General features: G+C 43.4%; 11 protein-coding genes across 11 annotated transcripts; 4 read left to right on the top strand and 7 right to left on the bottom strand.

Annotated features, from left to right (window-relative positions):
* Nucleotides 1-562: 562 nt before the first annotated feature.
* Nucleotides 563-3,760, bottom strand: V1516DRAFT_675720 (Dynamin central region-domain-containing protein). The gene is made up of 3 exons (XM_066922296.1): nt 3,498-3,760; nt 2,842-3,188; nt 563-2,789 (listed from the first exon to the last, which is right to left on the bottom strand). The coding sequence occupies exons 1-3, from the start codon at nt 3,652-3,654 to the stop codon at nt 672-674; spliced, it is 2,622 nt and encodes an 873-aa protein (XP_066777586.1). The 5' UTR covers nt 3,655-3,760; the 3' UTR covers nt 563-671.
* Nucleotides 3,761-3,964: 204 nt separating this feature from the next.
* On the bottom strand, nt 3,965-5,454 carry V1516DRAFT_675715 (uncharacterized protein). Its single transcript, XM_066922295.1, has 5 exons — nt 5,108-5,454; nt 5,004-5,061; nt 4,928-4,952; nt 4,296-4,864; nt 3,965-4,240 (listed from the first exon to the last, which is right to left on the bottom strand). Exons 1-5 carry the CDS (start codon nt 5,222-5,224, stop codon nt 4,137-4,139), a joined length of 873 nt encoding a protein of 290 aa, XP_066777585.1. The 5' UTR covers nt 5,225-5,454; the 3' UTR covers nt 3,965-4,136.
* A 34-nt stretch (nt 5,455-5,488) lies between these two features.
* On the bottom strand, nt 5,489-7,085 carry V1516DRAFT_675711 (uncharacterized protein). Its single transcript, XM_066922294.1, has 2 exons — nt 6,748-7,085; nt 5,489-6,662 (listed from the first exon to the last, which is right to left on the bottom strand). The coding sequence occupies exons 1-2, from the start codon at nt 6,806-6,808 to the stop codon at nt 5,677-5,679; spliced, it is 1,047 nt and encodes a 348-aa protein (XP_066777584.1). The 5' UTR covers nt 6,809-7,085; the 3' UTR covers nt 5,489-5,676.
* Nucleotides 7,086-7,744: 659 nt separating this feature from the next.
* On the bottom strand, nt 7,745-11,101 carry V1516DRAFT_675707 (mediator complex subunit MED14-domain-containing protein). The gene is made up of 4 exons (XM_066922293.1): nt 10,316-11,101; nt 10,198-10,264; nt 9,797-10,142; nt 7,745-9,746 (listed from the first exon to the last, which is right to left on the bottom strand). Exons 1-4 carry the CDS (start codon nt 10,741-10,743, stop codon nt 7,942-7,944), a joined length of 2,646 nt encoding a protein of 881 aa, XP_066777583.1. The 5' UTR covers nt 10,744-11,101; the 3' UTR covers nt 7,745-7,941.
* A 62-nt stretch (nt 11,102-11,163) lies between these two features.
* Nucleotides 11,164-14,054, top strand: V1516DRAFT_675702 (uncharacterized protein). Its single transcript, XM_066922292.1, has 6 exons — nt 11,164-11,638; nt 11,705-11,867; nt 11,927-12,057; nt 12,116-12,319; nt 12,375-13,763; nt 13,825-14,054. The coding sequence occupies exons 1-6, from the start codon at nt 11,316-11,318 to the stop codon at nt 13,910-13,912; spliced, it is 2,298 nt and encodes a 765-aa protein (XP_066777582.1). The 5' UTR covers nt 11,164-11,315; the 3' UTR covers nt 13,913-14,054.
* A 96-nt stretch (nt 14,055-14,150) lies between these two features.
* V1516DRAFT_624561 (uncharacterized protein) lies at nt 14,151-15,077 on the bottom strand (the record flags this gene model as incomplete). The annotated part of the gene is made up of 2 exons (XM_066919670.1): nt 14,151-14,752; nt 14,810-15,077. 2 exons carry the CDS (start codon nt 15,075-15,077, stop codon nt 14,151-14,153), a joined length of 870 nt encoding a protein of 289 aa, XP_066777581.1.
* A 209-nt stretch (nt 15,078-15,286) lies between these two features.
* Nucleotides 15,287-16,725, top strand: V1516DRAFT_675699 (uncharacterized protein). The gene is made up of 2 exons (XM_066922291.1): nt 15,287-15,936; nt 15,988-16,725. The coding sequence occupies exons 1-2, from the start codon at nt 15,393-15,395 to the stop codon at nt 16,380-16,382; spliced, it is 939 nt and encodes a 312-aa protein (XP_066777580.1). The 5' UTR covers nt 15,287-15,392; the 3' UTR covers nt 16,383-16,725.
* Nucleotides 16,726-16,741: 16 nt separating this feature from the next.
* On the top strand, nt 16,742-18,582 carry V1516DRAFT_361930 (uncharacterized protein). Its single transcript, XM_066918949.1, has one exon. It carries the CDS (start codon nt 17,101-17,103, stop codon nt 18,217-18,219), a length of 1,119 nt encoding a protein of 372 aa, XP_066777579.1. The 5' UTR covers nt 16,742-17,100; the 3' UTR covers nt 18,220-18,582.
* A 364-nt stretch (nt 18,583-18,946) lies between these two features.
* Nucleotides 18,947-21,769, bottom strand: V1516DRAFT_695980 (uncharacterized protein; the record flags this gene model as incomplete). Its single annotated transcript, XM_066924015.1, has 5 exons — nt 18,947-19,116; nt 19,143-19,164; nt 19,349-20,773; nt 20,858-21,601; nt 21,686-21,769. 5 exons carry the CDS (start codon nt 21,767-21,769, stop codon nt 18,947-18,949), a joined length of 2,445 nt encoding a protein of 814 aa, XP_066777578.1.
* Nucleotides 21,770-22,405: 636 nt separating this feature from the next.
* Nucleotides 22,406-23,635, top strand: V1516DRAFT_675692 (armadillo-type protein). Its single transcript, XM_066922290.1, has 2 exons — nt 22,406-22,656; nt 22,867-23,635. The coding sequence occupies exons 1-2, from the start codon at nt 22,487-22,489 to the stop codon at nt 23,498-23,500; spliced, it is 804 nt and encodes a 267-aa protein (XP_066777577.1). The 5' UTR covers nt 22,406-22,486; the 3' UTR covers nt 23,501-23,635.
* On the bottom strand, nt 23,512-27,291 carry V1516DRAFT_675691 (uncharacterized protein). Its single transcript, XM_066922289.1, has 2 exons — nt 26,805-27,291; nt 23,512-26,755 (listed from the first exon to the last, which is right to left on the bottom strand). The coding sequence occupies exons 1-2, from the start codon at nt 27,222-27,224 to the stop codon at nt 23,681-23,683; spliced, it is 3,495 nt and encodes a 1,164-aa protein (XP_066777576.1). The 5' UTR covers nt 27,225-27,291; the 3' UTR covers nt 23,512-23,680.
* Between the last annotated feature and the right edge of the window lie 155 nt (nt 27,292-27,446).

Below are 27,446 nucleotides of genomic sequence, written 5' to 3'. Positions count from 1 at the left end.
AAGTATTTGAATTAGATTATTCTTGCCGCCATGGTTGTTGTCATTGCTGGCAGCATTACTATTACGACTCCTATTAGCTCCACTACCCTCAACTAACTCTTCCGATTGCTTACCCCTCGGTTATCCGTGGGCGGCTGCTTTGCTGAGGCTCGATTGCTCCGGTCTGATCTCCTCTTGACCCATCCATGCAGTACTATGTGTCCTCTTGGGGTTAGGTCGATGGCCGTGGTCAGCCAGTCTGCTCTTGCACCTGACCTCTCTTGTCCGGCTCAGGACAATCCCAGAACAATGTCTGGCAAAGACAGCTTTCGGCCTATTATTCAACTCTCTCGTCTCAATTCACAGCATTTTCGCCGCAAAATCCTGTGAATTTCCCTCGCTTACCAGTTCTGAACTCCGCACTCCGCACTCCTTTCTCCACTTTACCCTCTTCCGCCCGCTCCTCCTCCCGCCCACAGCCCCGCCGACACTTCCCCGCGCATCTGCTGCGGCTTAGGGTGCGCCCCAGCAGGTATCCACAGGACATTAAGATAACACCAACCCCTCGCTACAGACCCTAGATGGGAGCGAATCAATTCTCTTAGCATCAAACTAGTCTTCAAACAATGAAAATCCTCTTTTATATACACAACTCACTCAATCGGTCAAAATAACAAATAAACTATCCCCCTCTACACAACTTCGTTGATGATCCGCGCAGCCTCTGTGTATGTGCGCAGCATCTTCTCGCACTTCTGTCGTTCCTGCGCCAACGCCACATCCTCTTGCAGCAACTCGTCAAACATGGCCTCCTTGTATAGCTCACTAACAAGTCGGTTCTGGATTGTCTCCTTGCTGTAATTCACTAGCAAATGCATCACCGCTTTTGGCACTTGGTCCTGGATCCCCTCCCGGACAATCGAAAAATAGCTAGAGATCAAGCGACGGATCAACTCGGTTTCCAATTGCTCCCGCTCGCTCAGCCCTGACTCCTCTCCGGCCCCCTGCAGTCCATTCACACCTGTCATGCTTCCTGCTACAGTCGGCGTACCTCCATGTCCAAGTCCACCCATTCGTTCAAACTCCTGTCTCAGGTCATCTGTCGAGTCTCCTGTCCGGCCTACCGCTGCGACTGAACTGTCCCGTCGCGATCGCGCCCCGCCTAGTCCTCCCGCACCGTCGGCTCCCGGGGTACCTGCGTTAATCTTGTGTAAGCTATCCTGCCTTCTCGAGCCCTCTCCCGCCTTTCCTCCACTAGCTCCTCCAGGCGCGACTTGCGACGAGACAGACAGTAGATTGTGCGGTTCCGCTCCTGGCTTTGTTGCTTCTGCTCCATGGCTATTCTCTCTCGAAAAAAACATCCCCAGAAGTGATGGTGTGCTCGTTCCACTGCGAGCATCTTCCTTATGGTGATGGTGATGATGATGCTGATGTCCATGTTCTCCATTCACTCTTCCATGGCTTTGAACACTGTGTGAACGATGATGTTCATCCTCCTTGCCATCTCCATGTCCGTGTTCTCGCTCGAGCTCAGTTTCGCTACTGTGTCGTCGTCGCGTCGTCGAACCATCCAAATTCTCATTCTCCTTCTTTGAGGACTTACCTTCTTTGTCATCTCCATTCACAGTATTCAGTCCTCCCATAACCGCTTTTTTAACCTCCATTCGTTCCATTTTGCGCTGTGCTTCTCTGATCTTACGTTCCTTCTCCTGACGTGAAGACAAAATACTAGACATGGCCGCAGCTGCACCAAGGAAATTAGGGTGCTTGGTATTGATATATGCTCGCTGAATCGCCACTAGGCTCTCGACATACTTGCTAGTCGGACCCAATCGCTCTCGGAGGAGATCACTCACCACTTCAATGATTTTCGACTGCAACTTGGGGTATCGCGCTAACTCTTGACCTCCACAAGTGTGGCAAATTTTCATTAGCTCCTCGTATACAAGCTCGACACATCGCTGACTAGGAGGATCAAGCAGCCTGATCTGTGGCTTGACAAGTAGGTCAAATGCCAATTCGGGAACAAACAATGAGGGACGCGGTCCGGTAGAATTCCGGATAGCAGTTCGAATATCCAGCACCGACAAGCTTCCAGTTGGATCAATTTGATTCAGCTGCATTCCAAACACATCATTGTAAATGTAGTAAATCCGAGCTCCTCCACAGAGCTCCTTGACCGAAATGTCACTCGACGTGCCGTCAATCGATGAAATGAAATTTGATGCGAATCGAGTCATCAGCTGAAGAATTAGTACTCCATTGTTTACCGATCCACTATTCTGTGGCTCGCCATAGCTGGCCAACTCTTGCTGCGTTTGACCCATGAGTGTGTTCAAGCGTGCCTTGATATCGGGAAGCTTCTCACGAATGTGAGCCATTAAGGTATTATTAAGACTTTTTGCAAGATATTTAGTCCCGCAACGATATGAAATGTTCCGATAAGCAGCATGAGTTTCAAAGAAATCTTGCTCCGCTTTCAACGAATCGGGTAAGCTCTTGTTGACCTGGATATCTTGTTGAGACCGGTTAACAACCCCAATAAACCCTAGCTTGAGAGGATACACCCGGCCAGAAAGAATGTCAATAGCATTTGTTCCATGATCCATAAGGTCAAGTTTGGTAAGAACGCCAATAGTTCGTCTTCCCTGAGGATCCACTTGACGAGCGAGCTTGAGCGACTCGGAATTGACAAGATCGACATTTGCGGGTGATACAGCCAAAATAATACTGTTGGGCTTGGAAATGTAATCCACAATTAAGCTACGGGTTTGAAGTTCGATATCAGTAGGTTGGTCGCCGATCGGTATCTGAACCTAGTCAGACTTGGGAACAAGAGAAATCAAAGTGAAAATATATTACCTTTGTCAAGCCAGGAAGATCAACCAGCGTAAGATTCAAAACATGAGGAGAGTAAATTTTTAAATTGATAGGATCCTTATTGATTCCTTTATTATTTCCTGCGACCCGATTTGTATCATTTTCAATTTCGTGTCGCACTTCAGTGAAATCATAGAATTTTCGTCCAGGAACGTGCAAGAATTCTGCCCACTCATCTTGCTGGCGGCTGGATAAGACAACTCCATTGCTAGACAGTGTCTGCTCCGGCGTGGAATTATAAGGATTTTGAGCAGGCAAATTGATAAGTTGTAGTACTAAAGGACGACGAGTGACAATACCAGTGCCTCGAGGAAGGAAATCCTTACCCACTGTAGAATCGAAGGTTAGCAAAACAACAGCAGATGAAACCAATATCTGAGAAACGAAAAAAAAATCCCTATAGCGACTCAAAAAAAAAAGTATCCAGCTCGTTTCCAAATGGAAATAGTGCTTTAGTAGCCGTCACAATGGACAACCGGACCTCGCGGGAGAGAATCAAAACACATGCAACTGGCAACTGGTCGACCCGGAAAATCCACCGGGACCGGTCCGAATCAGCAACCACAGTCAAACAGAGAACACAATACTAGGAAGCGAAAAAAAAAAAAAAAAGAGAATGACTTCAGATTGTGACATACCTAAATTTTCAAGCACGGAACTTTTGCCACAAGACTGACTGCCGACCACAACAACCTGGGGAAGGTCGATAGTGTCAGTCCCGATCGTATTAAACACAAGATCCTGGAGTTTGTTGACCGTAGGAATCAGGTCTTCGAACGATGAAGACGACGACATTTTGCAAGCGGAACCAATGAGCTGAATCTGAAGTCCCTACACCAAAATGTCTGTTAAGTCAGAATCTACAGAGCTTTCAAAGACGAAACGCAGGAGTAGTGTCGTTTACGCGTGCTGAAGACGAGAAAGTGACAAAGGGCATAACACAACAGCTGGTGCCGCGTGATACAAACCCCTCTATTTGCTGACAGTGCCTGTGTAAGTATACAAGCTATTAACATGAGGAATAGTTGCTTCACAGACTTTACGTCGGGCCAAGTCATGGACCGCAGTGTACATAATTAGTGGAACGTAAGTGAATAATCAGAGGTAAGATGAACAAAAAAGACTGAATTAGTGGAGATCAAGCTAGAATTACATGCAAAAAAAATATTTCCGCGGGTTCCGGTTCCCGAAATTATATACATATCCCATTCCCAAGTCCATAATCATAAAAGTAACAAAAGGCACCAGTTCCATACATAAAACACTTGCCCACTAAATCATTTTCTGACTTTATCGGCTTTCCATTCGATGTGTCGCTCATCGAGATCTCCCAAATTCACGCTGTGCTTGCCTTTTTGGTCAAATATCACAAAGTTTGCTCCTGGTCCAAAAAGTTAGCACGATTCCATAAAGATCCATAGTCGCTTTCTACTGACCCACAAGAGCGCTGCCATATAATTTCAAAAGATCTTGTCCGCCCTTAATTGTGGTGACTTCCCGCTGTCGAGCAGCAGAAATATGTAGACGCATTCCAGTAGCTTTATTTTCCTCCCGATAGAGCAAAAAGAGGATTCGCCGTTTTCTGTGCTTATCTAAAGCGTCCACAAAAGGAGCTTCGTACGGGACTAAAACTACTCCATTGCTAGCTTTACCGTCCCGGATAGTAACCTCAGCGGCTTCAGTCAGATTGGCAGGCAGCCTGACACCAGTTACTACCATCAACGCACGTAAGTTTCGTACTTTGCTTGATTCGAATCTCAATATTCTCTCAGAGCCACTGCCTGGGGTATTTAAACTGGAAGAGGGGTCCAAACGAGCATCGCCAAAAGGTGGATCTACGTCAAGAATGACAATCGAATATCTGAATGTAGGGGTGAAGGGAGTAGTTGAATCGGGCTCATCTATGCGTGTGATGGAGAATCGAGGCACTTGATCGAGCTCACCATATTTCATGGTATTTCCTAGTGCAGCGTGATCTCCGTTTGAAAAGTCGACCGAAAGAAGTCTATCAGCTTGTCAGCAATCTTGACTGCTTGCCATTCTCAAGCACTCTCGGTAAGTTACATACGTAGTTGGAACGAATTTCTCAATGACTATCTTCGTTAATAACTGGCGAGATTTTCCACAAGTCTAAATAAACTCACTATCAGGAATGACTTTATCTCGGCACATAGAATCCAGTATTGACTGACTAATCGTGGCCTATGATGTTAGAGATTTTGCAATTGGTGTCATACCCAAAACTTACCAGTCCGCATCTCTGTATAACTCCACAAGGCAATCCTCGATTCAAATAGCAATTCTTAACAGCCAAAGAGCTCCGGTGGAGTCCCACTGTAAAACTTCTGGAAATGATTCCACTCATACTGGTCTAACTTGGCAGACTTCAACAATCTGCTGTCGATTCGACCTCTTAAGACAGAAGTCTACTCTCAAGCTATTCTAAATAGTTCAAAACATGTCAGAGGACTTTCTGTTAGACCGCTGACGTTAATGTGATTAAATATCTTAAATTTGATGCTTACGATCTATCTAAATTTTTCTGATGTGACGATCTAAAACAGATATTTGCGCCGCCTTGGGACATTGTCCAGCGCTATCTCCTCACACTAACTGGGATTCGGATCCCAGGTACGGCTATGTAAAATGTATATTGAAAATCTTCGGCTTATGAAGCAGAATTTCAAATATATTATAAATATTATTATATTAAGATCATGAGTACCAAGTTAATCAAAATTGCTAACTTCAAATGCCCAAAATTATATCCCAAAGAAGCAGTACATTGACCACTGGTCGCGAACAAGTAGAGTAATATTATTCCAGTTTTGCGTTCTGCTCTATCCATGCTATTTTTTCAAGTCCTCGTTTCGTATCTTCTACCAGCTTCTCATCCATCTTCATGTTCTTATCTACAGAAGCGCGAACTCGACGAAGGTCCAGCGCCATAGACTGCTTCTGCTGATTAGCTACCTGTTCATACTGCTGCTGGATTTCGGCCATGTGCTGCTTCTGCTGCTCCATTTCCTTCAGAAGTGTCTCAGTCCTTTTGATCTCAGACAAGTCCTTCCGTCGCACTTTTTCGACTTTTCCTAGATCAAATCTTATCCGATCCAACTCTGTTCTTAGACTAGCCGTCGTCTGTCTATTACTGGTGACTAAAACCTCGTAACTGTTTTCGAGATGCAAGGTTGCTTCACGTTGCCGAGCGGTTTCCAACTCTAACTCCACTACTCTAGTCCTTAATGCTTTTACTTCTTCCTCTAAAATAGTTCTTTCACTTGTTTCGTAGGCAAGCTTTCGCTCCAGTTCCTCTATCTTCTGATCCCGTTTAGAGAGTTTCATAGTAAAATTATCGTGCTCGTTTCGAATTTGTTCAACTTGTTCTGAAAATGTATCGTATTTAGTATTAACTGCATCTTTTGTTCGACGTTCTTCTTTTGCCTTCAGAGTCTGCAAAGTGAGATCTCGTCGTAATGCTTCAACAGTCCCTTCGAGCTCCTTGATTCGTCGAATGGCCCCCTTAACTGACAAAAAGTTATAATTGCCTTGTGCACCTCCTGAGAGGTGTTTAAGATCAACAGAATTAAAAACTGCAATTGAAGAGCGTCGGCAGAGTTGATCGATATCAGGAGCTGCAGCAAGTAGATCTGGCGAAGCGCTACTGGTCGAAGTACTCCGCGACGACATTTCATCTGAACAAACCAGAGCCGGAGGTTCTGGGGAAACAGATGTCAGAATCGGATTTGTGGGAATCTGATTCTTGATCGATTCTAAACTTTCTAAAATCATATTCTCATGTTCTGGCGAAATCATTCAGATGTTAGCCTTCAGATGCTCTCTCTTCTCAACGGGAATCCGCATGAAATAGCGGACGTCCTTACTCACCAATCGAAGCGCGAAGCCTCTCTAATTGATAGTCATCATCTTCAAATATATAAGACTTCATGATGTCTAAAACAGCGATGCCCAAAAGATGCTGTCCAAAAGACGCACAGTATTCCGCAGACGTGCGTCGCGATTACGCGAAAATGCTAAACTGGTTTTAACGGGCCTTACGCGAACACGTTCAGAAGACCAGCCAAAAGTTAAGAAACAAAATTGGATTCGCGAACTGCGAATCAAAGTTTCAGATCGCTCAGGTCCTTCGCGAGCTTCTCCAACAACAAGCCAGTATCAGAATTGATAAATATGTGTCTGGAGATATCGCAAACGGGCGCAGATAATCCAAGTTTTCTGCCAGTACAGTCTTAGCGCACTAGTTTCCTTACTTTGTTTACGGTATGCGGCTCGTAGGATTGCCAGGGAAACCAGGGACATGACATATGCTTACTATAAGTATTACAGTTATGCCTTAATTCCAGCCATTCTTACCAGAGTTTGCTCAGCGCGTGGTCACGAGACGCGGATTTCTCTTCTCTCATAGGGGAGGTAGAGGGGAGGGTCGTCCAAGCACGCTCTTATTAGCAATTAAGGATCAGAGCTAGCTAAACCCGTCAAATTAGCTGCAAATTGAACGAACTTTACCTTTGAATATTGCAAAGACGCAGCAGTCACTAGATTAGAGCTGGATCACAGTCGCTAAGTTTGTCTGGTCATTATAGACGAAGGGCTGGCAGAACTGATGTGATCACAGAAATTGCATTCTCGTTTCTCATTCCTCGTTTCCGGCAGCCACCCCCTTCTCCATAACCCTTCCCAGAAAAGGCAGATGAAGTCTCCCTTAATCGAGGTATAATTTCATATCCTTTTAATACTTCAGATATTGCTCGTCTTTTATAATCTAAAATCATGCGACAGTCGGAGAGATGGAGCAAAGTCTTTAGTATGCCCTGTCATATCTCCTGTCCACATATTCTCCTCTTGCCCCTCTAGTAGTTTATACGTGCGATTGTATTGGAAATACCACATCTCTTAAATCATTCTCCTAACTTACAACATATAGTAGACACTTCATTATGAAACCAAGATACAAACGCTTTTGCAGACCTTCCAAATCTTATTGGCCCAATTATTAAAATACAACCTCGGAGGCATGCAGTCAATTCAAAATCCTTCCCTCGCCTTTAAACCTCATATTTCTCACCCGTTTAAACAAGCCTTATGAACCCGTAAAATAAGTTCCTCAGCAACATCTATTTCACAGGCAACACCATTACCCATTGGCACTACTCCTGGCTCGGCTGTATCCCAAATAACTTTGCACGCATCAGATGTTTGACATCCAGCAGTCTGGGACCCACTGTCAGTAATGAGCAGCAGCTGCCGATCGAATTTTTTTCGAATTTCAATGTTGATGGAATATCGCTTGTTTCGGTACCAAAGCCGAAAAGATTGAGCACTTCGAGCAAGAAAAAAGACATTGTCTACCTCAACTTCACTGAGAACTTTCATTAAGGGAAATGTTGCTGCTAAAACTTTCACAAGCCCTTCTAGTCCCTCGACTTCTAAAACTTCTTGCACAAAAAAGCCAATCCGTATAAAAGGGTTCGTAGCATCTAGCTGTAGCCTCATCTTCGCATCCGTAGTAATACAGACAGCAAGATTTAATCCAGGACCATACATGAAGCTGATTCGATCGAGCGAAACGTCACATACATCTAATTGGAGTGCTTGCAGTTTAGTGAGAAAATCAACTGCCCGTTCAATGCGTCCAAGCCGTTCTATAAGCAGACTTAGAACTTTATCTGCAGGCGGTACCGGAAACGTTAATCTAAATCGACCATTTTGAACATCAAATTCAACATCTTGGTTACTAGCGGATACAACACTAGCCAACGCAGCAGATTTTTCAATCTCTCCGGTCACGACAACGCCAGCAGATCCAAGATTACTCAGTAGAGGACAAAAATGAACTCTGAAAGCCGACTTTGCCCAACCACTAACAACTGACCAGTCAAATTCCAAGATTGGAAAGGAAGTTGCAGAGTCAGAAGGCGCAGCTATTACTTTATGAGGGATACCTCGCGCTGTAAATGATTGTGAAATGACATTGAACGTGATCTGTGCTGACACAATCAAAGCAAGCCGGCTAAGCTTCTCTTTGGAATATAAAATCTCTAGCGCTTCACCTTCTAGCGGCTCTTTCGATCCGATTTTCCAGCCACTATCGATTGGATGTAAATATGATAACCACAATTTCACAGCGTCGTCAGCGATACTGGCAACCACAAACCAGCCTCGAGTCCAATCGTGTTTTCTAATTGTACTTATTTGTCTCACGCTTATCCCATAGTTATGGCGGGCGTCATCCATTCTCAAATTCGACACTTTAACAACATCCCAGTCTGCTTCCTTAGCCAATTCTTCAATCTCTCGCTGTACTGAAAGGTGCCGGAGGTTACATATTATTTGAGGCGCAAGATTCAAATCTGTTTGTGAATTCAGTAATTTCTCAGCTGGCTTGACCACTTCAGCAGAACCTTGTAAAACCATGCGACCAGTCATGTGCTCGACTGTCAGCTCAGTAGATAAGCTGGGAGTCAAACGGATTTTCAATTTCATATCATCGACTGGTACAATCAGATCTGGAAGATCAGTATACATACTTGACGACACATAAGCATTATAGATTGTAGCCAACACACGTTGGATATGGTATGTCAAAATCTGAGAAAATACGGAAGGCGCGGAAAGCACATCTTCGTCAATTGAAAATATTTCATGGGCAAACTCTCGGGGCATCCAACGCACACCCAATCTCTTTGACTGAAGAATTCCAAATTCTGCACTCGAGCGTCGACCAGGATGCTCTATCCAATAATGAAGTACAATCGCTTGCCGCTCAGAGTGAAAATTAATTGAAACGGTGCCAGTCCAAACTCCATTGGCCAATTTTGTAATCTGTTGACCCAAAACCAATAATTTGAAAGCTAATGTAAATCCGTCTAAAACTTCAGAAATATGTCTTTTTTAAAAAAAACAGGATTGAACTTACGTAAAAAATTGTATAATCCACTTAAACCTGACTTTCCCAATACGTTATTGCTAACCGTTTCCAACATGCGCCTAGTAGATTCGGTGACCTTTACTTCGGGCTTGAAGTTGAACCGATAGTCAATCAAAAAAAATTGCCCATTAGGTTCTTCGCTAGCTATAGCCAGATCAATCTCAAAATCTCCAGGAACCGAGAAAGTTGCACGACCATTTGTGATTGTATATTTTTGAAACTTAGGCGGAATCTCGCTGCTCAAAGCAAGTCTGAGAGAAAGTAGAATATTCAGATCATGCAAAACCTTTAGTATTTGTTGAGATGATAATTTTTTGGGGGGCACGAGATTGAACTGTACGGACTAGTTAGTTGGCCGATCAGAGGACAAGAATCTGTAAGACTCTTACTGTAGACAAACGAGGTTCTCCCAAAACAAATACTTCTAAGGCCGTGACAATATCCGGATTTCTCAGTCTAAAATAGTTAGCAATAGATGCCAAAATTTCACTTTCTTCATGGACCAACCTAGCAGCACCAAGACTCCGCTTAACGAGCTGCAGTTGCATTACTGCGTTTCCAAAACAATTTGACTGTCCATGAAGCCATGCAACAACATCAATGACCCTCGATATGTCTTTTGCATTTCTGGACCATTGTGTAAGAACTAACAGTTTTATGTACTGCTGCCTCGTGTGAATAATGAAATTTAGCAATTCACGCTTCTTACTTAGATCATTAGATCCAGGAAGAGCGTCCAGCAAATTCATAAGTTCCGTATAAGTGTTATCAGTCAGTGTTGAAACCACAGTTGAAAGCGGGATAAAGTTTTCTGTTATGTGCGGAATCATGGGATATGCTTGAGTAGCATTGCTTGGAGTCACGGACTCCTTCAAAGTAGGAGCTACCACCTGCTTGAGTTTGTCATGAGACTGATCAATGTCATTCTCGCTCATTATGAGCTGGGACTCAAAGCCAGTCAAACTGCTGCAGAGTGATCACCTCTAGTGGTGTCAATACCGAAATGTAGTTGTCAAAATCTGAATCGCTGAAATAGGGTCCTAATATCGAGAGCGGAACCGACGTGTGAAGAACTACTAACCGACAGAAGCGGCTGCCACCGGCCCAAGCCTACCAGATCAAACAGATCAGAATCAATTCTCACGTAAAATAGAGAACGAAAAGCTATCCAAAATCCTATTAGAAGTATTGTGTTTTCAAGCCAACGTAGGCCAAACTCTTAGTTTGGATGACCATGAATTCGGGCTTGACTTGTGGTGAGAGGCTTTGTTTGGTACCAGCCCCAGAACTGATGAATGTCTGTTGTCTGTGCCTAAAATCTAGCAACTTTGATTCCATGGAGCACTTCGAGGTTTGCTGAACAAGGAGTTTTTACACCAGGAAGCCATCAGAATTAACGACGGTAGCTAGTAGATTGTGACTGGTATCAATTAGTAGTTGCTTAGTTTGCGCTATTGAAGTCGGCCTTTGTGGGTCTGAGTCGGCAGTTTCTCGATCAGTCGCTGACATGACAGATCTCAGTCCAGACCAACAGATTGAGCAGCTCAATCAGGCTAAGCAGCTTGTTGTCAATGATGCTTCGCTGTATCCTCAAATTATCAAAGGAATATTGCCAATAGCTGTCAAGCCCGATCGCCGCCTGCGCAGATGGTGTGCAGAATTTCTTGAGAGCGGGTTTGAATCGCAGCAACTTAAACTGAACGAAAGAGAAGCTCTCGCAGTAGTCTGCCTCGACACAATCAAGCTACTTCTTGAAGATAATGATCCTATTCTCCGAAGACACATAATTCATTGCTCTTCATTGATTTATCCTTTAGTATTTAAGCATATGTATGATCCTTTTCTACGTGGCTACCTCAGTAGACGATAAATCAGGACTAACAATAATCCTTGAAGGTGTTCCAACAAGAGCGATCGCGACGTATGGCATTCATTACTGGAGCTGAAATCTCGAATTCTACAGATTTGGGAGGAGAGTGCGATTGGCATGAAGATTATTTGCATCAAATTTGTACAGCGAGTGGTTGCAGTCCAAACACCAGGAACTAAAGATCCACGGGCATGTTACTTCTTCTTTAACATTCTCACTTTGTTGCAACTATTAACACACAAGCTTAGCTCGCCGACAGTAATGACATATCTCTAACAAATGTGCCTTTAAATCACACATTACTTTCGCTCACTACACTGGAAGCTGAAGCACACGCTTATCTTGACAGAGTACTGAGTGTTTTTTATGACGAACAAACGTGAGCGATTGAATATTTGGCTTTTTTCGTTTATGATCGTAGAATTAACCTTGTTTAGAAACGAGTCAATAATCAGTGCCACATTATATTCGGTTGGAGTACTGATGCGATCGCGGTCCTCCATTGTAAACAAAATTCTCTCAAGGATTCTTGCGTTTGATCCTTTGACGGCGGGATATGACACCACTGAACCATCAAAGTTGCGATTACAGATTCGATTCATTGAGAAAAACTTGCGAATTCTTCTTGGAAATTTGCTGAAGTAAGTATGTCTATTTGAATATTTACCTTCTAGCTAACACCATTTATTGCAACAGGGTCTCCAGTATATCAAGCCATTATGGACCCAGGATTCAGCAATATCTTAGCCAGCTTGTCCAAGCTAAAGTTTTATCGGCGGAAGATATTATGCGCAAAAGAGGAAATGAAGGAGAGGAGTTAGAGGGTTCAAAACGCCAACGGCTGGAGAATCTTTTACCTCTAACATCTACACCTTCTGAGGATCAGATGTCGTATGCAGACCTTTTCACGTTAATCAGCCCTGAGCATCCGCTGGCGCAGTTTGATGCGACTGTCTTGGCATCTGAAGTAGCCGTAGAAATTATACTAGCGGCATTGAGCTCTACTAAACAAAAAAACATTGAAGCTGCCATTCGTTCGGTGCAGTTACGATACAGCAAATTATATCCTGCTCCAAGAGTCATCAAGACGTTAGAAGACCCAGAAACAGCAGATTTATATTCTTTCTTCATGACACCAAAGCCAGAGAATGAAGTAGTAGCGGCAGAAAACGAAGACGAGGAAGACGATGATTATGAGCCAGAGTTTGATCCAATATCCACAGCAACTACACCAATTCCAGCAGTATTGGATGCTATATCGGCTCCTAGGATTAAGGAAGAGCTATATCTGAAGAGGGAAGAAGAAGAAGATTATGACGATGATTATTCCCCGGAGATGCTGGAAGATCAGCTGCAGCCGGTAATCATGCCACCCAAACGAATTGAGTCCGGTCAAACAGATTTGAATGCTGAGTATCTAGAGTATTCTGACGACACTCAATCGTTTTCTTTACCACCTCCAAGACCATTGTCTGCTGAGCAACGTTTGGAAACATTTCAACTAGTCGTGGAACGGATATTTCAAGGAGCCAAGAAGATAGAGAAAAATATATTTAGCGACTCTACGAGCATTGAGGGAAAGAACCTTGGGGAATTGAATAAAGTGCCGATTGGCGGAGATCTATGGGTTATCCTTCTAACCCGTTTAGGTACTAGAGGAGTTTCTACATTCAAGTTGTCAGACATGAGTGAGGATGAGATTCAGAGTCTAAGCCAAGACATGGCGGAACTAATCCGAGCTAAGCTGTACTCTTACGTGATGGCTGATTTTCGCCAGCGATTGGATGTGGCAATTATGTGGTTGAATGAGGAGTGGTATAACGACAAGATGCTGAGATTGAAAGACAATACTGATTTTGTCAAAAGTGAACCTGGAGCTTTATCCTTGCTGGATACGAAGGATTCCTCTTATGTGAAGTGGACAATGAAATTGATTGACAATTTGATTCCTTTTCTAGATGTTAAGGACAAGGTTTTCTTGCGATTTCTGTCAGATCTACCTGAACTCTCACAGGACATGCTTTCCAAGCTCCGGATTCTTTGCAGTGATCCATCGCGATCTCAGTTGGGACTTCTGGCATTACGGTGAGTTTTACTACGTTTATTTTCTTCTCTCTTGAAGTTATGCTGATATTCTTACTCGTAGGTATTTGATCAAATTTCGGCCACCGGTAAAATCATACTGCGAAAGTATTTTAGAAGAGTACAAAGAGGTAACACCTGGGTCAGTCTAAAATGCTTTGTTTTTCTCTTCCGAATGTATAATGCACGCAGAAAAAAGTTTTCCATGTACGATATAATTTTGATTCAACAATAATTTTATTGCTTTGCTTAATTTGATAAATCGAAAACTGTCCCCATGTTTTGAAATAATACGGAACTCCAAACCAAGTATGCTAAATATAATTGAAAGTCCAAAGTCTGTCCTAAGCACCGAGTGTGATAGAGTTGAACACAAATCTTCATACAATGCTAACTAAATATCAATGATTCCACGGACGACGACTCTAGACTTGACGTAATCCGCTGTAGTTCTTTAACCCACTTTCGCATGGAAGTATCCAGTTTTTTTTTGTCGGAGATAAATTGGATTGCAAAAGATTCTTCCAAACGATAATAGTGCGACCTCAGATGGTTCAGTACTGTTTCGACTTCATGCGCTCGGCGCTGGCGGGCAGTCATCTTCACACGGTCTACGAGTTCATCGGGATTGAAAAGGGCCAACACTTTGCTATTTTTGACGATCTTGTCAGACTGATCTAGACTGTGAGAATGCCCTTCGTCCGTGGTTCTAGTTATCGAATAACGGATAGGACTCCAGGTATGATCAAGGGTGCAAACCACCTTGATCTTGATTTTGCAAGGAATGGTCTCGCGAATCTTACGTTTGCGAGGACGCTTAGTTGCATCTTTATCGACTGTTGAATCGAGACTCGACGATACAAAATCTTGATTAGAAATGTGCAACGTTCTGTCGAGGGATCCATGAGAATCTGAAGAGTTACTATGCAAGATGGACCGCACGTAAGCAGATGAATTGATCTGGGCCGGGTCAACTGTCATTACGTCGCGATCTGACGCACCCACAGCTTCTGAAGAAAGCAAGTGTGAATTAGTGGGGTCTGCTGAACCTTCGTGAGGCTGGCTATCGATGGAGATTATCGGTTCTCGGTCTTTTCGAGCCCGCTTACCATTGATATTAATTCGACATTGGAAGTACGAAGTCTGAGTCCGCATTGCTTCCTTCGAACTTGTACTTTTTCCGTGTATCTTATATACGTTGTCCACGTATGGAAAATATTTTTTGTATTCTTGTGGAGACATAATAATCTCCTGGTCGCATCTGAACAGTCGCTCTCGCCAAAGCCGGATTTGCGAAGTGTCCTCGGCTTCGGACATAGCCAGAGATACCACTTTTTCTTCCGCCGACAAGCGCTGGACAAACGACTTGAAGTAGCGAGTAATAGTGCAAAACAATAACCAGGAAAATAATCTGCTATATTCCTCTATATTGTCTGCTCTTGTTCTGGAAAGTAAGGATCGTACACAGATTCATCATGGGACTATCGTGTAGTTGAGCTGATCATTGTGATTACTCCCAACTGAGGTCATTGATGAGACACCTAATGTAAGAGACAGGCAAAGAAGGAATGAAAGAACATTTAGGATGTAATTGGGCTCGTTGCGACCTAAATTTACTGCTTGCTTCTATAAATGGCGCACAGCAGAGGCTTTCTACGGGATCCGTTGTCACGCTTCACAATCCATCTGTTGGCGGAAACACTTCGTCCGCATCTGCCGACATGCAAGTTCCCAGATTTCCTTAGACTACCATCTTCGAAAAATTTGTCACTGGAACATTATGTGAATCCACACATCCCTATTCCCTTTGGTTGGCATTTTGTGTATTTTCCAAGTTTACTACTAGAGCAAGAGCTGTTTTCGGATGGATATGACCCGGTGAAGTCGTGCGTTCAGCTTCAAGGCAGATCTCGGAGGAGATGGAGAGGGGGAAAAATCATATTCGGTCAAAAACCACTTTTGACAGAAATGCCAGGACGATGCATCTTAAATGCAAATCTAACTGAAAAGGTTGGCAAGGACTCTTGGAGAGTAGATGAAGAAACTACAAGGCACATGTCGAATGCAGTAGGAGAAGAACCGGCTGAGGATGCAGTCATAGAAACTCGTAGTCTGGTTTATCTGCCGATAGACAATGAGTCTAAAATGTTCAGTAAGAGAAAGGGGCCATCAAGAAGTCTGTATATCGATTCTACAGCCGATGCGAGGATACTAACTCAAGATCTAGTACACCAGAGCACGTTTGAAACTCGGTTGACACCATCTCGAATTCTCTTATTTCGCTTTTCGGCACTAACATTTAATGCACATAAAATACACTACGACATGAACTACGCAAGAACTGCGGAGAATCTGCCAGACATCATACTCCAAGGTGCCTTATCATTGGTACTGCTTCTCACCTGGATTCAATTTGATTCAGCAATTGTGCAGAATTTGGGAATAAACAATTCATCGAAATTGAGAAGTGTTCGGTATTCCTGTCTTTGCAACATAGTCGTTGACCGAGAAATCAAACTTGCAATTCGTCCGTTGCGCGACGGATCGTCAAGCTGGAGAATGTGGATTGAACAGGACGGAATCACATGTCTGAAAGGAGTTTTTGATCTGAGTTATTTATAGAACTTAAACTTAATTGACTGTATAAAGGAACGCAGAACTACATAACAATGTACTGCAGTATTGAAACGCATCATACTACAAAAGAATCAAACGCAAAACTAATAGAATGGAAGAGAATAAAATTTAAGAGCCCTCTAGATCCTGCAATCACATCTTCTCCAGATCTTTAGCGGATCCCCATGCAGCCATCACATGACATGTTCAGCCATTTGTGGCGGTACAGTCTCCAATAGGGCAGTTTCGCCACTGCAGTGTCTCTCGAGTCATCTGGTTTAAGGGTGCGGAGGCTCCCGCGATCTGTTTGTTTGCTTCGCCTTGCTCTTCTTCTTCCACATTATCACCATATTCTTATTGACCTCTCGGCTTGTACTTTCACTACTCGAACGGTCTTCTATTTCTGCTATACATTTGCACAATATTTTCACAGATGTTATTATTTCGGTATCCAGCTGCTTTGTTTTTCCGTCATTCAGGTATGTCAGTCTCTCTGTGGTGGCGGGGTTCTTGGTGCCCAGCTTGCGTCGCACATCGATCCTTGTTTCTGTTTATGATTTTCTGACTTTGCTATTTCAATCATTCAGAACTGCACTATCGTTTGCCATAACTCTAGTTCAAGTATTTTATCTATTTCGTATTGCTGAAAATTGTCTTGCATACTTCTCCATTTCTCGCTATTTTACCCTCCCTCCATTTCATCACCTTCTCCTACTTAATACGCATGTCTGCAGCTATCGCAACGCCAATCGCCAACTCCACCAGGGCTAATAAGCCTTCCCGTTCTTCTCGGAAGAACAAAAATCATGCGGCAGACATTTCTGCCGAGTCGAACAACTCAACTCCGACAAAGTCCGTCCGTCGGTCCCGAAAGCCTGACAGCAAGCAGTCTTCCGAACACAAGCTCTCAAAGGAGAAGCAATCTACAGTCAAACCAATGAACATGGAAAATATGTTTGCCCCTACGCCTGCCTTCTCAGGAAAGCCAAATCAAGTGCTTACTATCGACAAGCTCAAGGATATTGCAACCCCGATCCGCTTCAATGGGGACGGTTCTCGCTATGCTGGACCTACATTCCATTCCTCTCCAGCGCCAAATGCTATTCCAGTTCCAAAATTCATTTCCTCTTCAGTTCCTACATCTTCGGATATTTTTTTTTCGGAGAAGATATCTTTGTCTTCTGCTTCTTCGGTCTCAACTTCTCGTGCTTCTTCAGCACCGACTTCGCCGTCCGAAGGTCACGCCAGAGCACGTAAGATCAACAACCAAGCGATCGCTGATGCCATTAAGGCGGACTTATTTGGAAAATCTTCGCCAGTTGACAAGGAGCTTGCACCGTCTGTTCAGCGTTTATTTTCAAGCGACAAGAAGTCTGAATCTATCTCGACTGGGGATCTCACACCTTCTATTGAGAGGTTGCAGTTGAGTGATGCGACAGACACACTTGGGACAAGCAACGTCGAAGCTCAGAATTCTGCATCTCATCTCCTTACTACGTCTGCAAAGCCAACATCATCTCGGCCAAGTCGGTTGGGAGACAGTGTTTTATTTCGACCGCGCCGCAACAAAGGTATTGCTTCCGACTCTCCGGCTTCTTCTGTGGAAGTCGAGAGCCCGCAGAGTGGAACATCAGCTTCAAGTAGTGTTATTGATTTGACTGCTGAGCACAATAGTTCCCGCCGTGCGCCATCAGATTTTGATTTTCTTTTCAAGCCCAAGGGTCAAGAAAATTCGGATTCAGAAATTACTGCCAGTCCTCGTCGTGCACCAAGAGATTTCGACTTTTTATTTCAGAAACCAAGTACTCCTTTACGAGTAGCACAAACAACCCCTGTTCGCTAGACAACAGTTTGCAACACTCAACCTTCACAGCATGTTTTCCTTTAGTAGCAATTTTTTTTCGGTGTTACTTCGGTCTTTTCCAATATCAGGATGCGTAATGGGAGCTATTTTGGAATCTATTTATTTTGCTTTACGGTTTCGTTTTTATTTCTTTGTACCATTGGGATTGACCTTTATGTTTCATTTTTAAATTGGAGTTCGAGCATATTTGGGAAATTCTAATGCTGCGCCAGATATAGATCAGTTTTATATTTCCTGCATCTTGTTTCCCAAGCGTGATTTGATTTCTCTTTGCAGTCTTTTTATTATTGGGCTTTTATTATATGCAATCATGTTTTTACACTTCTATACACAGTGCTGGCTCTATTGATGCGGATGCCACTGTACAAGACTGCATCTGACTTTTCCAGCATCAATTCTTCTGATGTATCATTTTAATTTGTCATGTGTCGCTTGTTGGTGTAACCTATACTGTTGAACTTATGATGGGAGCTCTATGTTTTGATGTTTTTCCTGGTAGTTTTGTATGATTGAAAATTCTCAAAAAAAATATATATATTTTGGAGGGGGCGAAATCTAAGGATTTATTTAACATAGATCTGTCGGATTTTTATCCCTTAAAAATAATTATTGTAGAATCGCTAAATACCTAACGGGATTTGAGCGGAAAAAATGTACATAGATCAGAGATATACAATTAGTTTTGTTGGAGAACTTCGGTCGCAATCTATGCGCGCCTAAATCTTGATCTATCTGCTCTTGGAGGAGGTACGCTTGGAATTCGGGTCGTCTCCAAAAGATTCATTACTTGGTCTGTACTGAACCATACTGCATTGTAAGATGACGCTTGCGGAAGCAGAGCCAAGAAATGGAGTAAAGTTTCGGATAATCCAGACGCTGCATATTCTGAAGCACCCGACCACGGCTGAGCGGTAGACGGTGGGGCTGGAGAAGATCTCTGAGCAGCTGCTGAACTACTGCTGCTCAAAATCGGAGAGGACTGAGGTGCAGACGATCGATAGGTCGACGAGGTTGACTTCGGACCTAGGGGAATCAACGGGATTTCAGCTTGTAGCTGTGTAGATGCGAGCTGAGCAGAAGTAGCTGACGTAATAGTTTTAGTCGACACCGATTTCTTTTCCCGCTTCTTGCTCCGTTTCCGGGTCTCGCCAGCAGCACCTCCTCGTCGTTCGGATTCTCGTAATCGCTTGAGAGTCCGATTAGATAACTTCCTGTTTCTAGAACTTGTCGCCATTTTCGCTTCTTCATCTTCGTCACTGTCGTCATCTGAAAGTATATCTCGCCCATATGAGCTTGAAGATTCGACGGCATTCGCGAAAGCGCTGAAAATTTCAGGGCCTACCTCGCGCTCGCTTAAAATGCTATGGCCACCTAAAGTATATCTCTTCGCAAACAGACTTATCGGTTGGGTCTCTGGATACAGCTCGAGCATACGACTCTCGAGTTTGCTGACAGCAGATATCTCGGATCCGTACGCTGCTTCGTATGCATAGAACTTGGTAAACAGAAGCTTTGCGTCTTCAGATGACACTTTGCTCACCGTCCTCTCAAAAAGAGCTCGTGCATTTATATCATCATTGGTCATGAGCAGAAAATCTAGATATTGCTCTACAAATGCCACGTTATCCGAAAAACGTTTTAATCCGAGATCAAAGATTTTGTTCGCAATAGTTGTATCTTTGTTATGATGATATTCCATGAGTGCAGAGGCAACAAAGATATGATAAGTAGCGTATTGGCCGCGACGGGCTTCTCCAAATACTTTTCGGGCGGCCTGATGTCCTTCCATTCGTTTGATAGCACGCATGAACATAGTGTTACAGAGAGTGAGGTCTTTCGCAAGAATGGAAACCTGCCGTTGGGTTTTAGATTCAATTTCCGCAATTTTTTGCTGCTGCTGCTGAACCAACTGTGGAACATGAGACACATGCTCCTCTCCATTTGGAATAGATCCTCCACCGTTGACTCTGGTAGTTGAAGAATCCATCGCAGACTTCTTTCGCTCATTTCCACGTTTCTCCACAGTTTCAATGTCTTTCAAGATACTTGCTGCAAATGATTCATAAACTTCTTTAGCTTCTTCGATTCGTTTCGTGACTTCGTATACTTCAGCCAATCGGAAATTTAGTAAACAACTGTCCGGATTAGCTGAGACACCCTCTTTCAGTGCAGCAAGTTGGTCTTCAGTCCGATTTACAGATGCACAATATTCAGAATAATCAAAATGCACTTGCGGATAAAACCGAAGAGGTTGAAGACTTTGTTTATATGCATAAATAACTCGTTCTATAACTTGCTCAGGACCACCAGGCATACCACTTTTACCATCTTCAGCGGTAAATCCTAATGGATCTTTCTTTTCCCATGAAATCCATTTCAGCCAAGCGTCCAGATTTAAAGAGTCGCTGGGTTTCCATTGAGGACGTACAGGAATTATTTGTCGATTCAGTTGTCCAGATAATTGATGTAAATCTCGGAGACATGTTCGCGCAGTCATATATGCTGGCGATCTGTCTTGCAACAACTTCCTAGCCTTAAATAATTATTAGCATTATATATCATTTTTGAAGTATTCCCGAGTTTTGTATTTTTTCTCCGGCATTTTTGGACAACATACCCCCGCTTTACTGATCGAATTCTCAAATGTATTATAATCTTGCCACAACAGCTCTAAATTGTCCACAGGAATACAAAGGACGCGTTGGTATACTCTACGTAAGGTATCCATTTTCTGCTGTGATTCCCAAGTGGAGTTGCCTTCGGGCGCTGATTTCAAGAACTCAAGGTAATCTTTCCAAATATTGCCGGCACGGACATCGATTCCAACTTTAGACAATACTAGCTCAAAGGCTTGAGTAATCACCTTCCGGGAGGTATCTGATTCACTTCCGCTGAGGACGTTTCTACGTCGAACGTAGTTTAAATATTGCTGCCAAATAGCTAAGCTCGTCACTGATTCGACGGCCCGCTTAAAAACTTCCTCTGCTCGAGCGAACTCGCCCGCGTTTAATTCCATGTCTGCATATGAGACCCATTGAGAAGCCATAGTTGGATATGTTTTCAAAGATCGCTCATATGTCAAGCGGGCCGATTCAAGTTTACCTTTGCGTAAATATTCTGAAATCAAGTCACTATAAACGATCAGCTTTGTCCGAGGTCCGTCTCTTTGAATCCGCTCTTCCAGTTTTCCAATTAAATCTTTTGGAAGCCGTCTGGTCGGAATAGGTATCAATGTCTCTGGGACCTCTGTCTCCGATCCAGACTCGCTTGATTCGCTCGCATCTTCTGAACTTTGCGTTACTTCATTGTCGTTTTGTGACTCAGAACCAGTGATAATAGGTTCCTCAGCCTTGACTGACGGCTGTAAGAAGCTCGTAGCAGCTTCTGCAAGTGCTGCAGATGTAGATATGAAAGATTCTTTGTCAGACTCTGAGGTATTTTGTACAGTTATTGGCGTAGAAGCTGATTGTATCTTATCATTTTCTTCATTTTCAGAGTCCGAGGCCGGGGCATATGCCGGAATATCCATGATCTTTCGCTGTGGTGGGGATTAAATAAAAAAAGAAGACAGCAGCAACACCACAAGATGAAAAGGTAATACTAGAATGGTTATATTGAAATAGCAATTTTTCGTCAATACTCTGTTTGGTTGTATACCAAGCCTAACAAGCTCGCAACTTATAGTTCTTGCTAGTCTCCTGACTCTGAATATTCCAAATCACAATGTATTGAAAAACTCTTAAAAAAATAAGAGCGAAAACAGGCTCAGCTGTTCTTGTGTTCTAACTCAAAGAATCAAATCAATCACGCACAAACTCATACACAAAACAGCTCTCAGTTGACAGCCAAACACAACCAAACACAGCAAATTCGGAACCAATCACCGAACGAAATATATCCCAACACGATCAAAGAAAAAATGTTCAAAACTGAAAACAACAACAAATCAGATCGGATCGGACAATATTGTTCGATAGTTCTTGAGCAAGGGCGAAAGAAAGATCCTTGAAGGCCCAAAAAAGGTCGGCGGAGGCTGTCAGCCACTACATTATATGCACCAATCCCTCAAAGAGTACGTTACAGTCGGAACAATACCCTTATACTGACCAGGAGGCTCTGCGAGAAAAAAATTTTGTTGGTAAAACACATGAAATTCCAGACGGGACGGAATCAGATTTGCTTAGATATATAAGTAATATCAGTTACAGCAGTTTCTCGCTCAAAGTCACTGATATCTAATTGACAGATGTCATCATTCACAAAGGCACCGGCAAATCGGCCAGAAGAGATAGAGCGGACTTTATCTACACTCGCTAGATACAATCCTGAAGCAGTTCAAGATCTACAAGAATACGTTTTCACGCAATGCTCATCGGGATCATATGATATAATGGCCAATTTGGCATTGCTGAAATTGTAAGTGCAGGTTTGTTAAGAGCTTGTTGCTAAGGCATGTCAATCCCGAAAAAAGGCAATATGATGAGATTATTGAAATTACCAAATAGCATGTATTAGTGTAGACGGTTTCCGTCAATGGCAGCTTTTTAGCTCTACCTGATGCTTTTTTTCCTAGACAACAATGCCTGATTTGAATTTCAGTTGCGCATAGTACTTACTGTATTCTAGATACCAACTAAACGTTGAGCGAATGCGTGAAGACATTATTCAGAACGTGCTTGCGAAATCCCTAACTGCGTTCCCTGAACCAGATTTTGCGATCTGCCTTCATCTTCTGCCACCCGCAGTTTTGGCAACATATCCTTCAATCTCAGGAAGTTCTACTTTTATTCCTGAAGCCCCTCCTGTTGACTCGGATGATCAACTTATAAACTCAGTTCACAGACTCACATATCTCAACACACTTCTTGAAATGGCTGCATTCCCTACCTTCTGGAGTGTTCTGGATTCTTCTGTCGACGAAGAATATGCAGAGCTCGTTGCAGACCTTGTAGGATTTGAAGATACAATCCGTCGAGGCATTACAAGTGCGATTGTGCTCAGTATGCGATCGATCAAGATTGAGACTGCTCTAGCTTGGCTGAATTATAATAATAACGAAAAACTGAATGAGTGGATCACAAGTGAAATGCCTGGTTGGGTCCTTGAGGGTGACTCTATTGTTTACAAGCAACCCGAAGAAACTACTGCTGATTCTTCTAGCGCGTCTGCTCTTTCGAACTCCACTACTGGCAAAGTCAGACTAGAGCAACTTACTAGAGTCATTAAGCGAGTATATGAAAACGAGCTGTTACATCACTAGGCCAATAAATATAATATTAAAAATTGTTCTATTTTTTTCTCCTAATATCCACAGCTCGAAAATTCGTATATTACACAAAAGAAACAAGAGCAAAAGATCAAAACATCGACTATATCAAATAATAGAGATTAAACCATATATAAACAAATTAAAGCATTTCACAGCTCAAGACTTCAATTATTAGACTGGCTTTCCACCAATCCAATCACTCCATCGCGCAACTTCCGCTGGAATTTCTCCTTCGTGCTTGCTGGGTAGCTTTTCATGTAGACATTCAGCAAATAGAATTGCTGTTCGCGGCTCGTTGAATAGAGGGATGCCAAAGTCAATGGCATTTCGTCGCATAATATAATCTTCATCTAAGAGGTTATCGGCGCGATCACGAGCCAGATTAAACACAGACTGGATATTGTAGTTTTGGAAAACTTCTCGGAGCTTCCGCTTATCCGTCTTTGGAAACTCAATCAGAGTGACTGGAATAGGCGCTCCATCATTTGCAGTATCTGCTAAGTATTCTTGTAGATACTTTCGCACAGTCTTAGATGTTGCATAAATCTTGAATCCAAGAGGAGCCAACAAATGAGCAATATTTCCAAGCTCGGGCTTGGTGATATCACCGCCAAATAGTAATCCCGCTGGAGGAGTAGGAAGCTTGAAGTTCATAGTCGCCTGAATAGAAGTCCAATATGCTTCTTTCAAATCATGACCGAAGCAAGCCACCTCACCAGTAGAAGCCATTTCGACTCCTAAAAATGGATCGGCGCCAGCCAATCGAGTGAACGAAAACTGAGGAACTTTTACAGCAACATAGTCACGCTTAACTGCCATCAAATCAACAAATTCGGGAACATCCTTGTTAATCAATGCACGGGTGGCAACATCAATAAAGTTAGTACCCAGAACCTTAGAAACAAATGGGAATGACCGAGAAGCTCGAAGATTACATTCAATGACCTTCAACGCTGGGAGTTCGGCGTTATCCGGATTCTCAGCCTTGATGATTTGCATGTTAAAGGGACCTGAAATCTTCCAAGCACTGGCAACCTTATCGGCAATTTCCTTCAATCGAGCAAGAGTAGCTTCGTCCAGCGAGACCGGAGGAAGAACAAGGGTAGCATCACCAGAATGAACCCCTGCATCTTCCACATGCTCAGAAACAGCATGAACAAGGACTTTGCCGTTCGACGCGACAGCGTCAACATCAATTTCTCGTGCTCCTTCGATGAATTTACTAATCACAACCGGATGATCCGGTGACACATTAGATGCCAAGGTAAGCTTGTCGACAAGTTCATGCTCTCCACGAATAACAGACATAGCCGCACCTGAGAGGACATAGGATGGACGAACTAGTACAGGGTAGCCAACTGAACTTGCAAATTCCTTTGCCATGGCAACTGAAGAAAGTTCTTTCCAAGCCGGTTGATCAACTCCAATAGAGTCGAGAATTGTTGAAAATTTATGTCGATCCTCAGCCTTGTCAATATCTTCCGGATTCGTTCCGAGAACCTTGCAGCCAGCTTTCTGTAATGGAAGAGCAATATTTTGCGGAAGTTGACCTCCAACAGAAACAACAACACCTTTTGCAGATTCGAGTTCATAAATATCCATGACACGTTCAAACGATAATTCTTCAAAGTAAAGTCGATCGACCTCATCGAAATCAGTAGATACAGTTTCCGGATTGTAGTTGACCATGATTGTCTTTTTGCCTGCTTCACGGAGTGCACGGGCAGTGCTAACGGCACACCAATCAAACTCAACTGAAGAACCAATTCGGTAAACACCTGATCCTAACACCATAGTTCCGTGTTCATCAAAGGAAACGTCAGATTCGGTAGCATTGTAGGTAGTGTAGAGATAATTTGTATTTGCAGGAAACTCAGCAGCAAGAGTATCAATCTTCTTGACTACAGGCATAATTTGAAATCCAGTTCTGCGAGCACGAACCTCAATTTCAGAAGCACCGACGGCCACAGCAATTTGCTTATCAGAAAAGCCAAGCTTTTTAGCACTAAGAATAATATCATGATTGAGACCAAAGAGCGATCCTATTTTCTCGAGTTCCTTCTGCATGCGCACAATATTTGTAAGCTTGTACAAAAACCACTTATCAATCTTGCTCAGTTCATGGACTTTGTCAACAGAATAATTTTCGTGAATGAGCGCCTGACCAACAGCAAGCCAGCGACGATCAGACGGATTAGCAAGAGCGTCATCTAGATCATCAAACTGAGCACCTTGGAATCCCAAAAACGAGGGATCAACCTGACGAATAGCCTTCTGGATCGACTCTTCGAAAGTACGACCAATAGCCATGACCTCACCAACGGATTTCATTGAAGAACCGATATCGCGCTTAACATGCTGAAATTTAGCAAGATCCCACCGGGGGATCTTGGTTACAATATAGTCAAGTGAAGGCTCGAAGTTAGCAGAAGTGGTCTTAGTGACGTGATTGGGTAGGTTAGGCAGCGTATGGCCAAGAGCAATTTTGGCAGCGGTATAGGCAAGGGGATAACCAGTAGCTTTTGAAGCAAGGGCTGAGGAACGGGACAAACGAGCATTCACCTCAATAACACGGTAATCAAGACCATCAGGCTGGAGAGCGTACTGTACATTACACTCGCCAACCACTCCGAGATGACGAATGATTTTGATAGCAGCAGATCGAAGCATATGATACTCTTCATCCGAAAGAGTTTGGGAAGGTGCAACAACGATAGAGTCACCGGTGTGGATTCCGAGAGGATCAAAGTTTTCCATGTTACAGACAGTGATGCAATTATTCGCTGAATCGCGAACAACCTCGTATTCAACCTCTTTCCAACCACGGAGAGACTTCTCGACCAATATCTGAGGAGACAGACTAAGACTTTGGGAAGCAAGGTTATGGAGTTCCTCAGCATCGTTGGCGAAGCCGGAACCAAGACCACCAAGAGCAAAAGCAGAGCGAACAATAATTGGATATCCCACAGTTTCTGCAGCAGCCAGAGCATCATCGACAGTGGAAACTGCAATTGATTCAGCAATTGGAATATCGATTTGCTTCAAGGCTTTGGCAAACAAGTCACGATCTTCAGAAGTTTCGAGGGTGGAAATAGGAGTTCCGAGGACCTTGACGCCATAGCGTTCAAATACTCCCATTTTTTCGAGCTGGATACCTACATTGAGGGCCGTTTGGCCGCCAAAAGTGAGGAGTATTCCGTCAGGTCGTTCACGTTCTAGAATGTAGGTTATATATTCCGGAGTAACCTTCGAAATTAGTAACAGGTATGGGTAACAGATCGAGATATCAGCTTACCGGAAGATAGTAAATTTCATCAGCAAGAGCATGAGAAGTCTGATTAGTTGCAATATTAGGATTTATGAGAATAGCAGACTTGTTCTCTTCTTTGAGAGCTTTGATGGCCTGGGAGCCAGAGTAATCGAACTCGCCGGCCTGGCCGATACTAAGAGCACCCGAGCCGACGATCAGAACCTTCGAAACATCTAATAGTTCTTCCTTGATTCCGGTGATCTTAGATGCACCTTGATAAGGACCAAAAACACCTGTTACAGCTGGGATTTGTTCTGGAATGGTCGATTGGCTTGCCCGGGAGAAGGAAGAAAACGAAGCCCGGAAACCGGTGCTGGCTAACGGGAACAGTGACGAAAAACAAAGCGAAGAAGAAGAAGCAGCAAACAAGCGACCTGCGGAACGCAAGGCGCGTGCTGCTGACATCACGATCAAGATTAGAAAGGAATTTGTGTAGAATGAAGAAGTGAACAGAACAGCCAGCAGAATCGAAAGGCAATATACTGAATGACTCTGATTATGGGAGAAAAAAATGTTTTGCGCAGACGAGCAGATTGTGCGGCTCAGGGTGGAGGGGGCAGCGTGGTGGAGAGAGGAGGAAGGTCGAGCGCGTTAGAGAAGGGAATGACATAACTGGACATGCTCGTA

This window comes from Lipomyces oligophaga, assembly GCF_038497815.1.
Source record: "Lipomyces oligophaga strain CBS 7107 unplaced genomic scaffold V1516scaffold_4, whole genome shotgun sequence".
Lineage (NCBI taxonomy): Eukaryota > Fungi > Ascomycota > Lipomycetes > Lipomycetales > Lipomycetaceae > Lipomyces > [Lipomyces] oligophaga.
The sequence above is the reverse complement of the archived record's forward strand: the minus strand, read 5'-3'. Positions and strand labels throughout refer to the sequence as shown.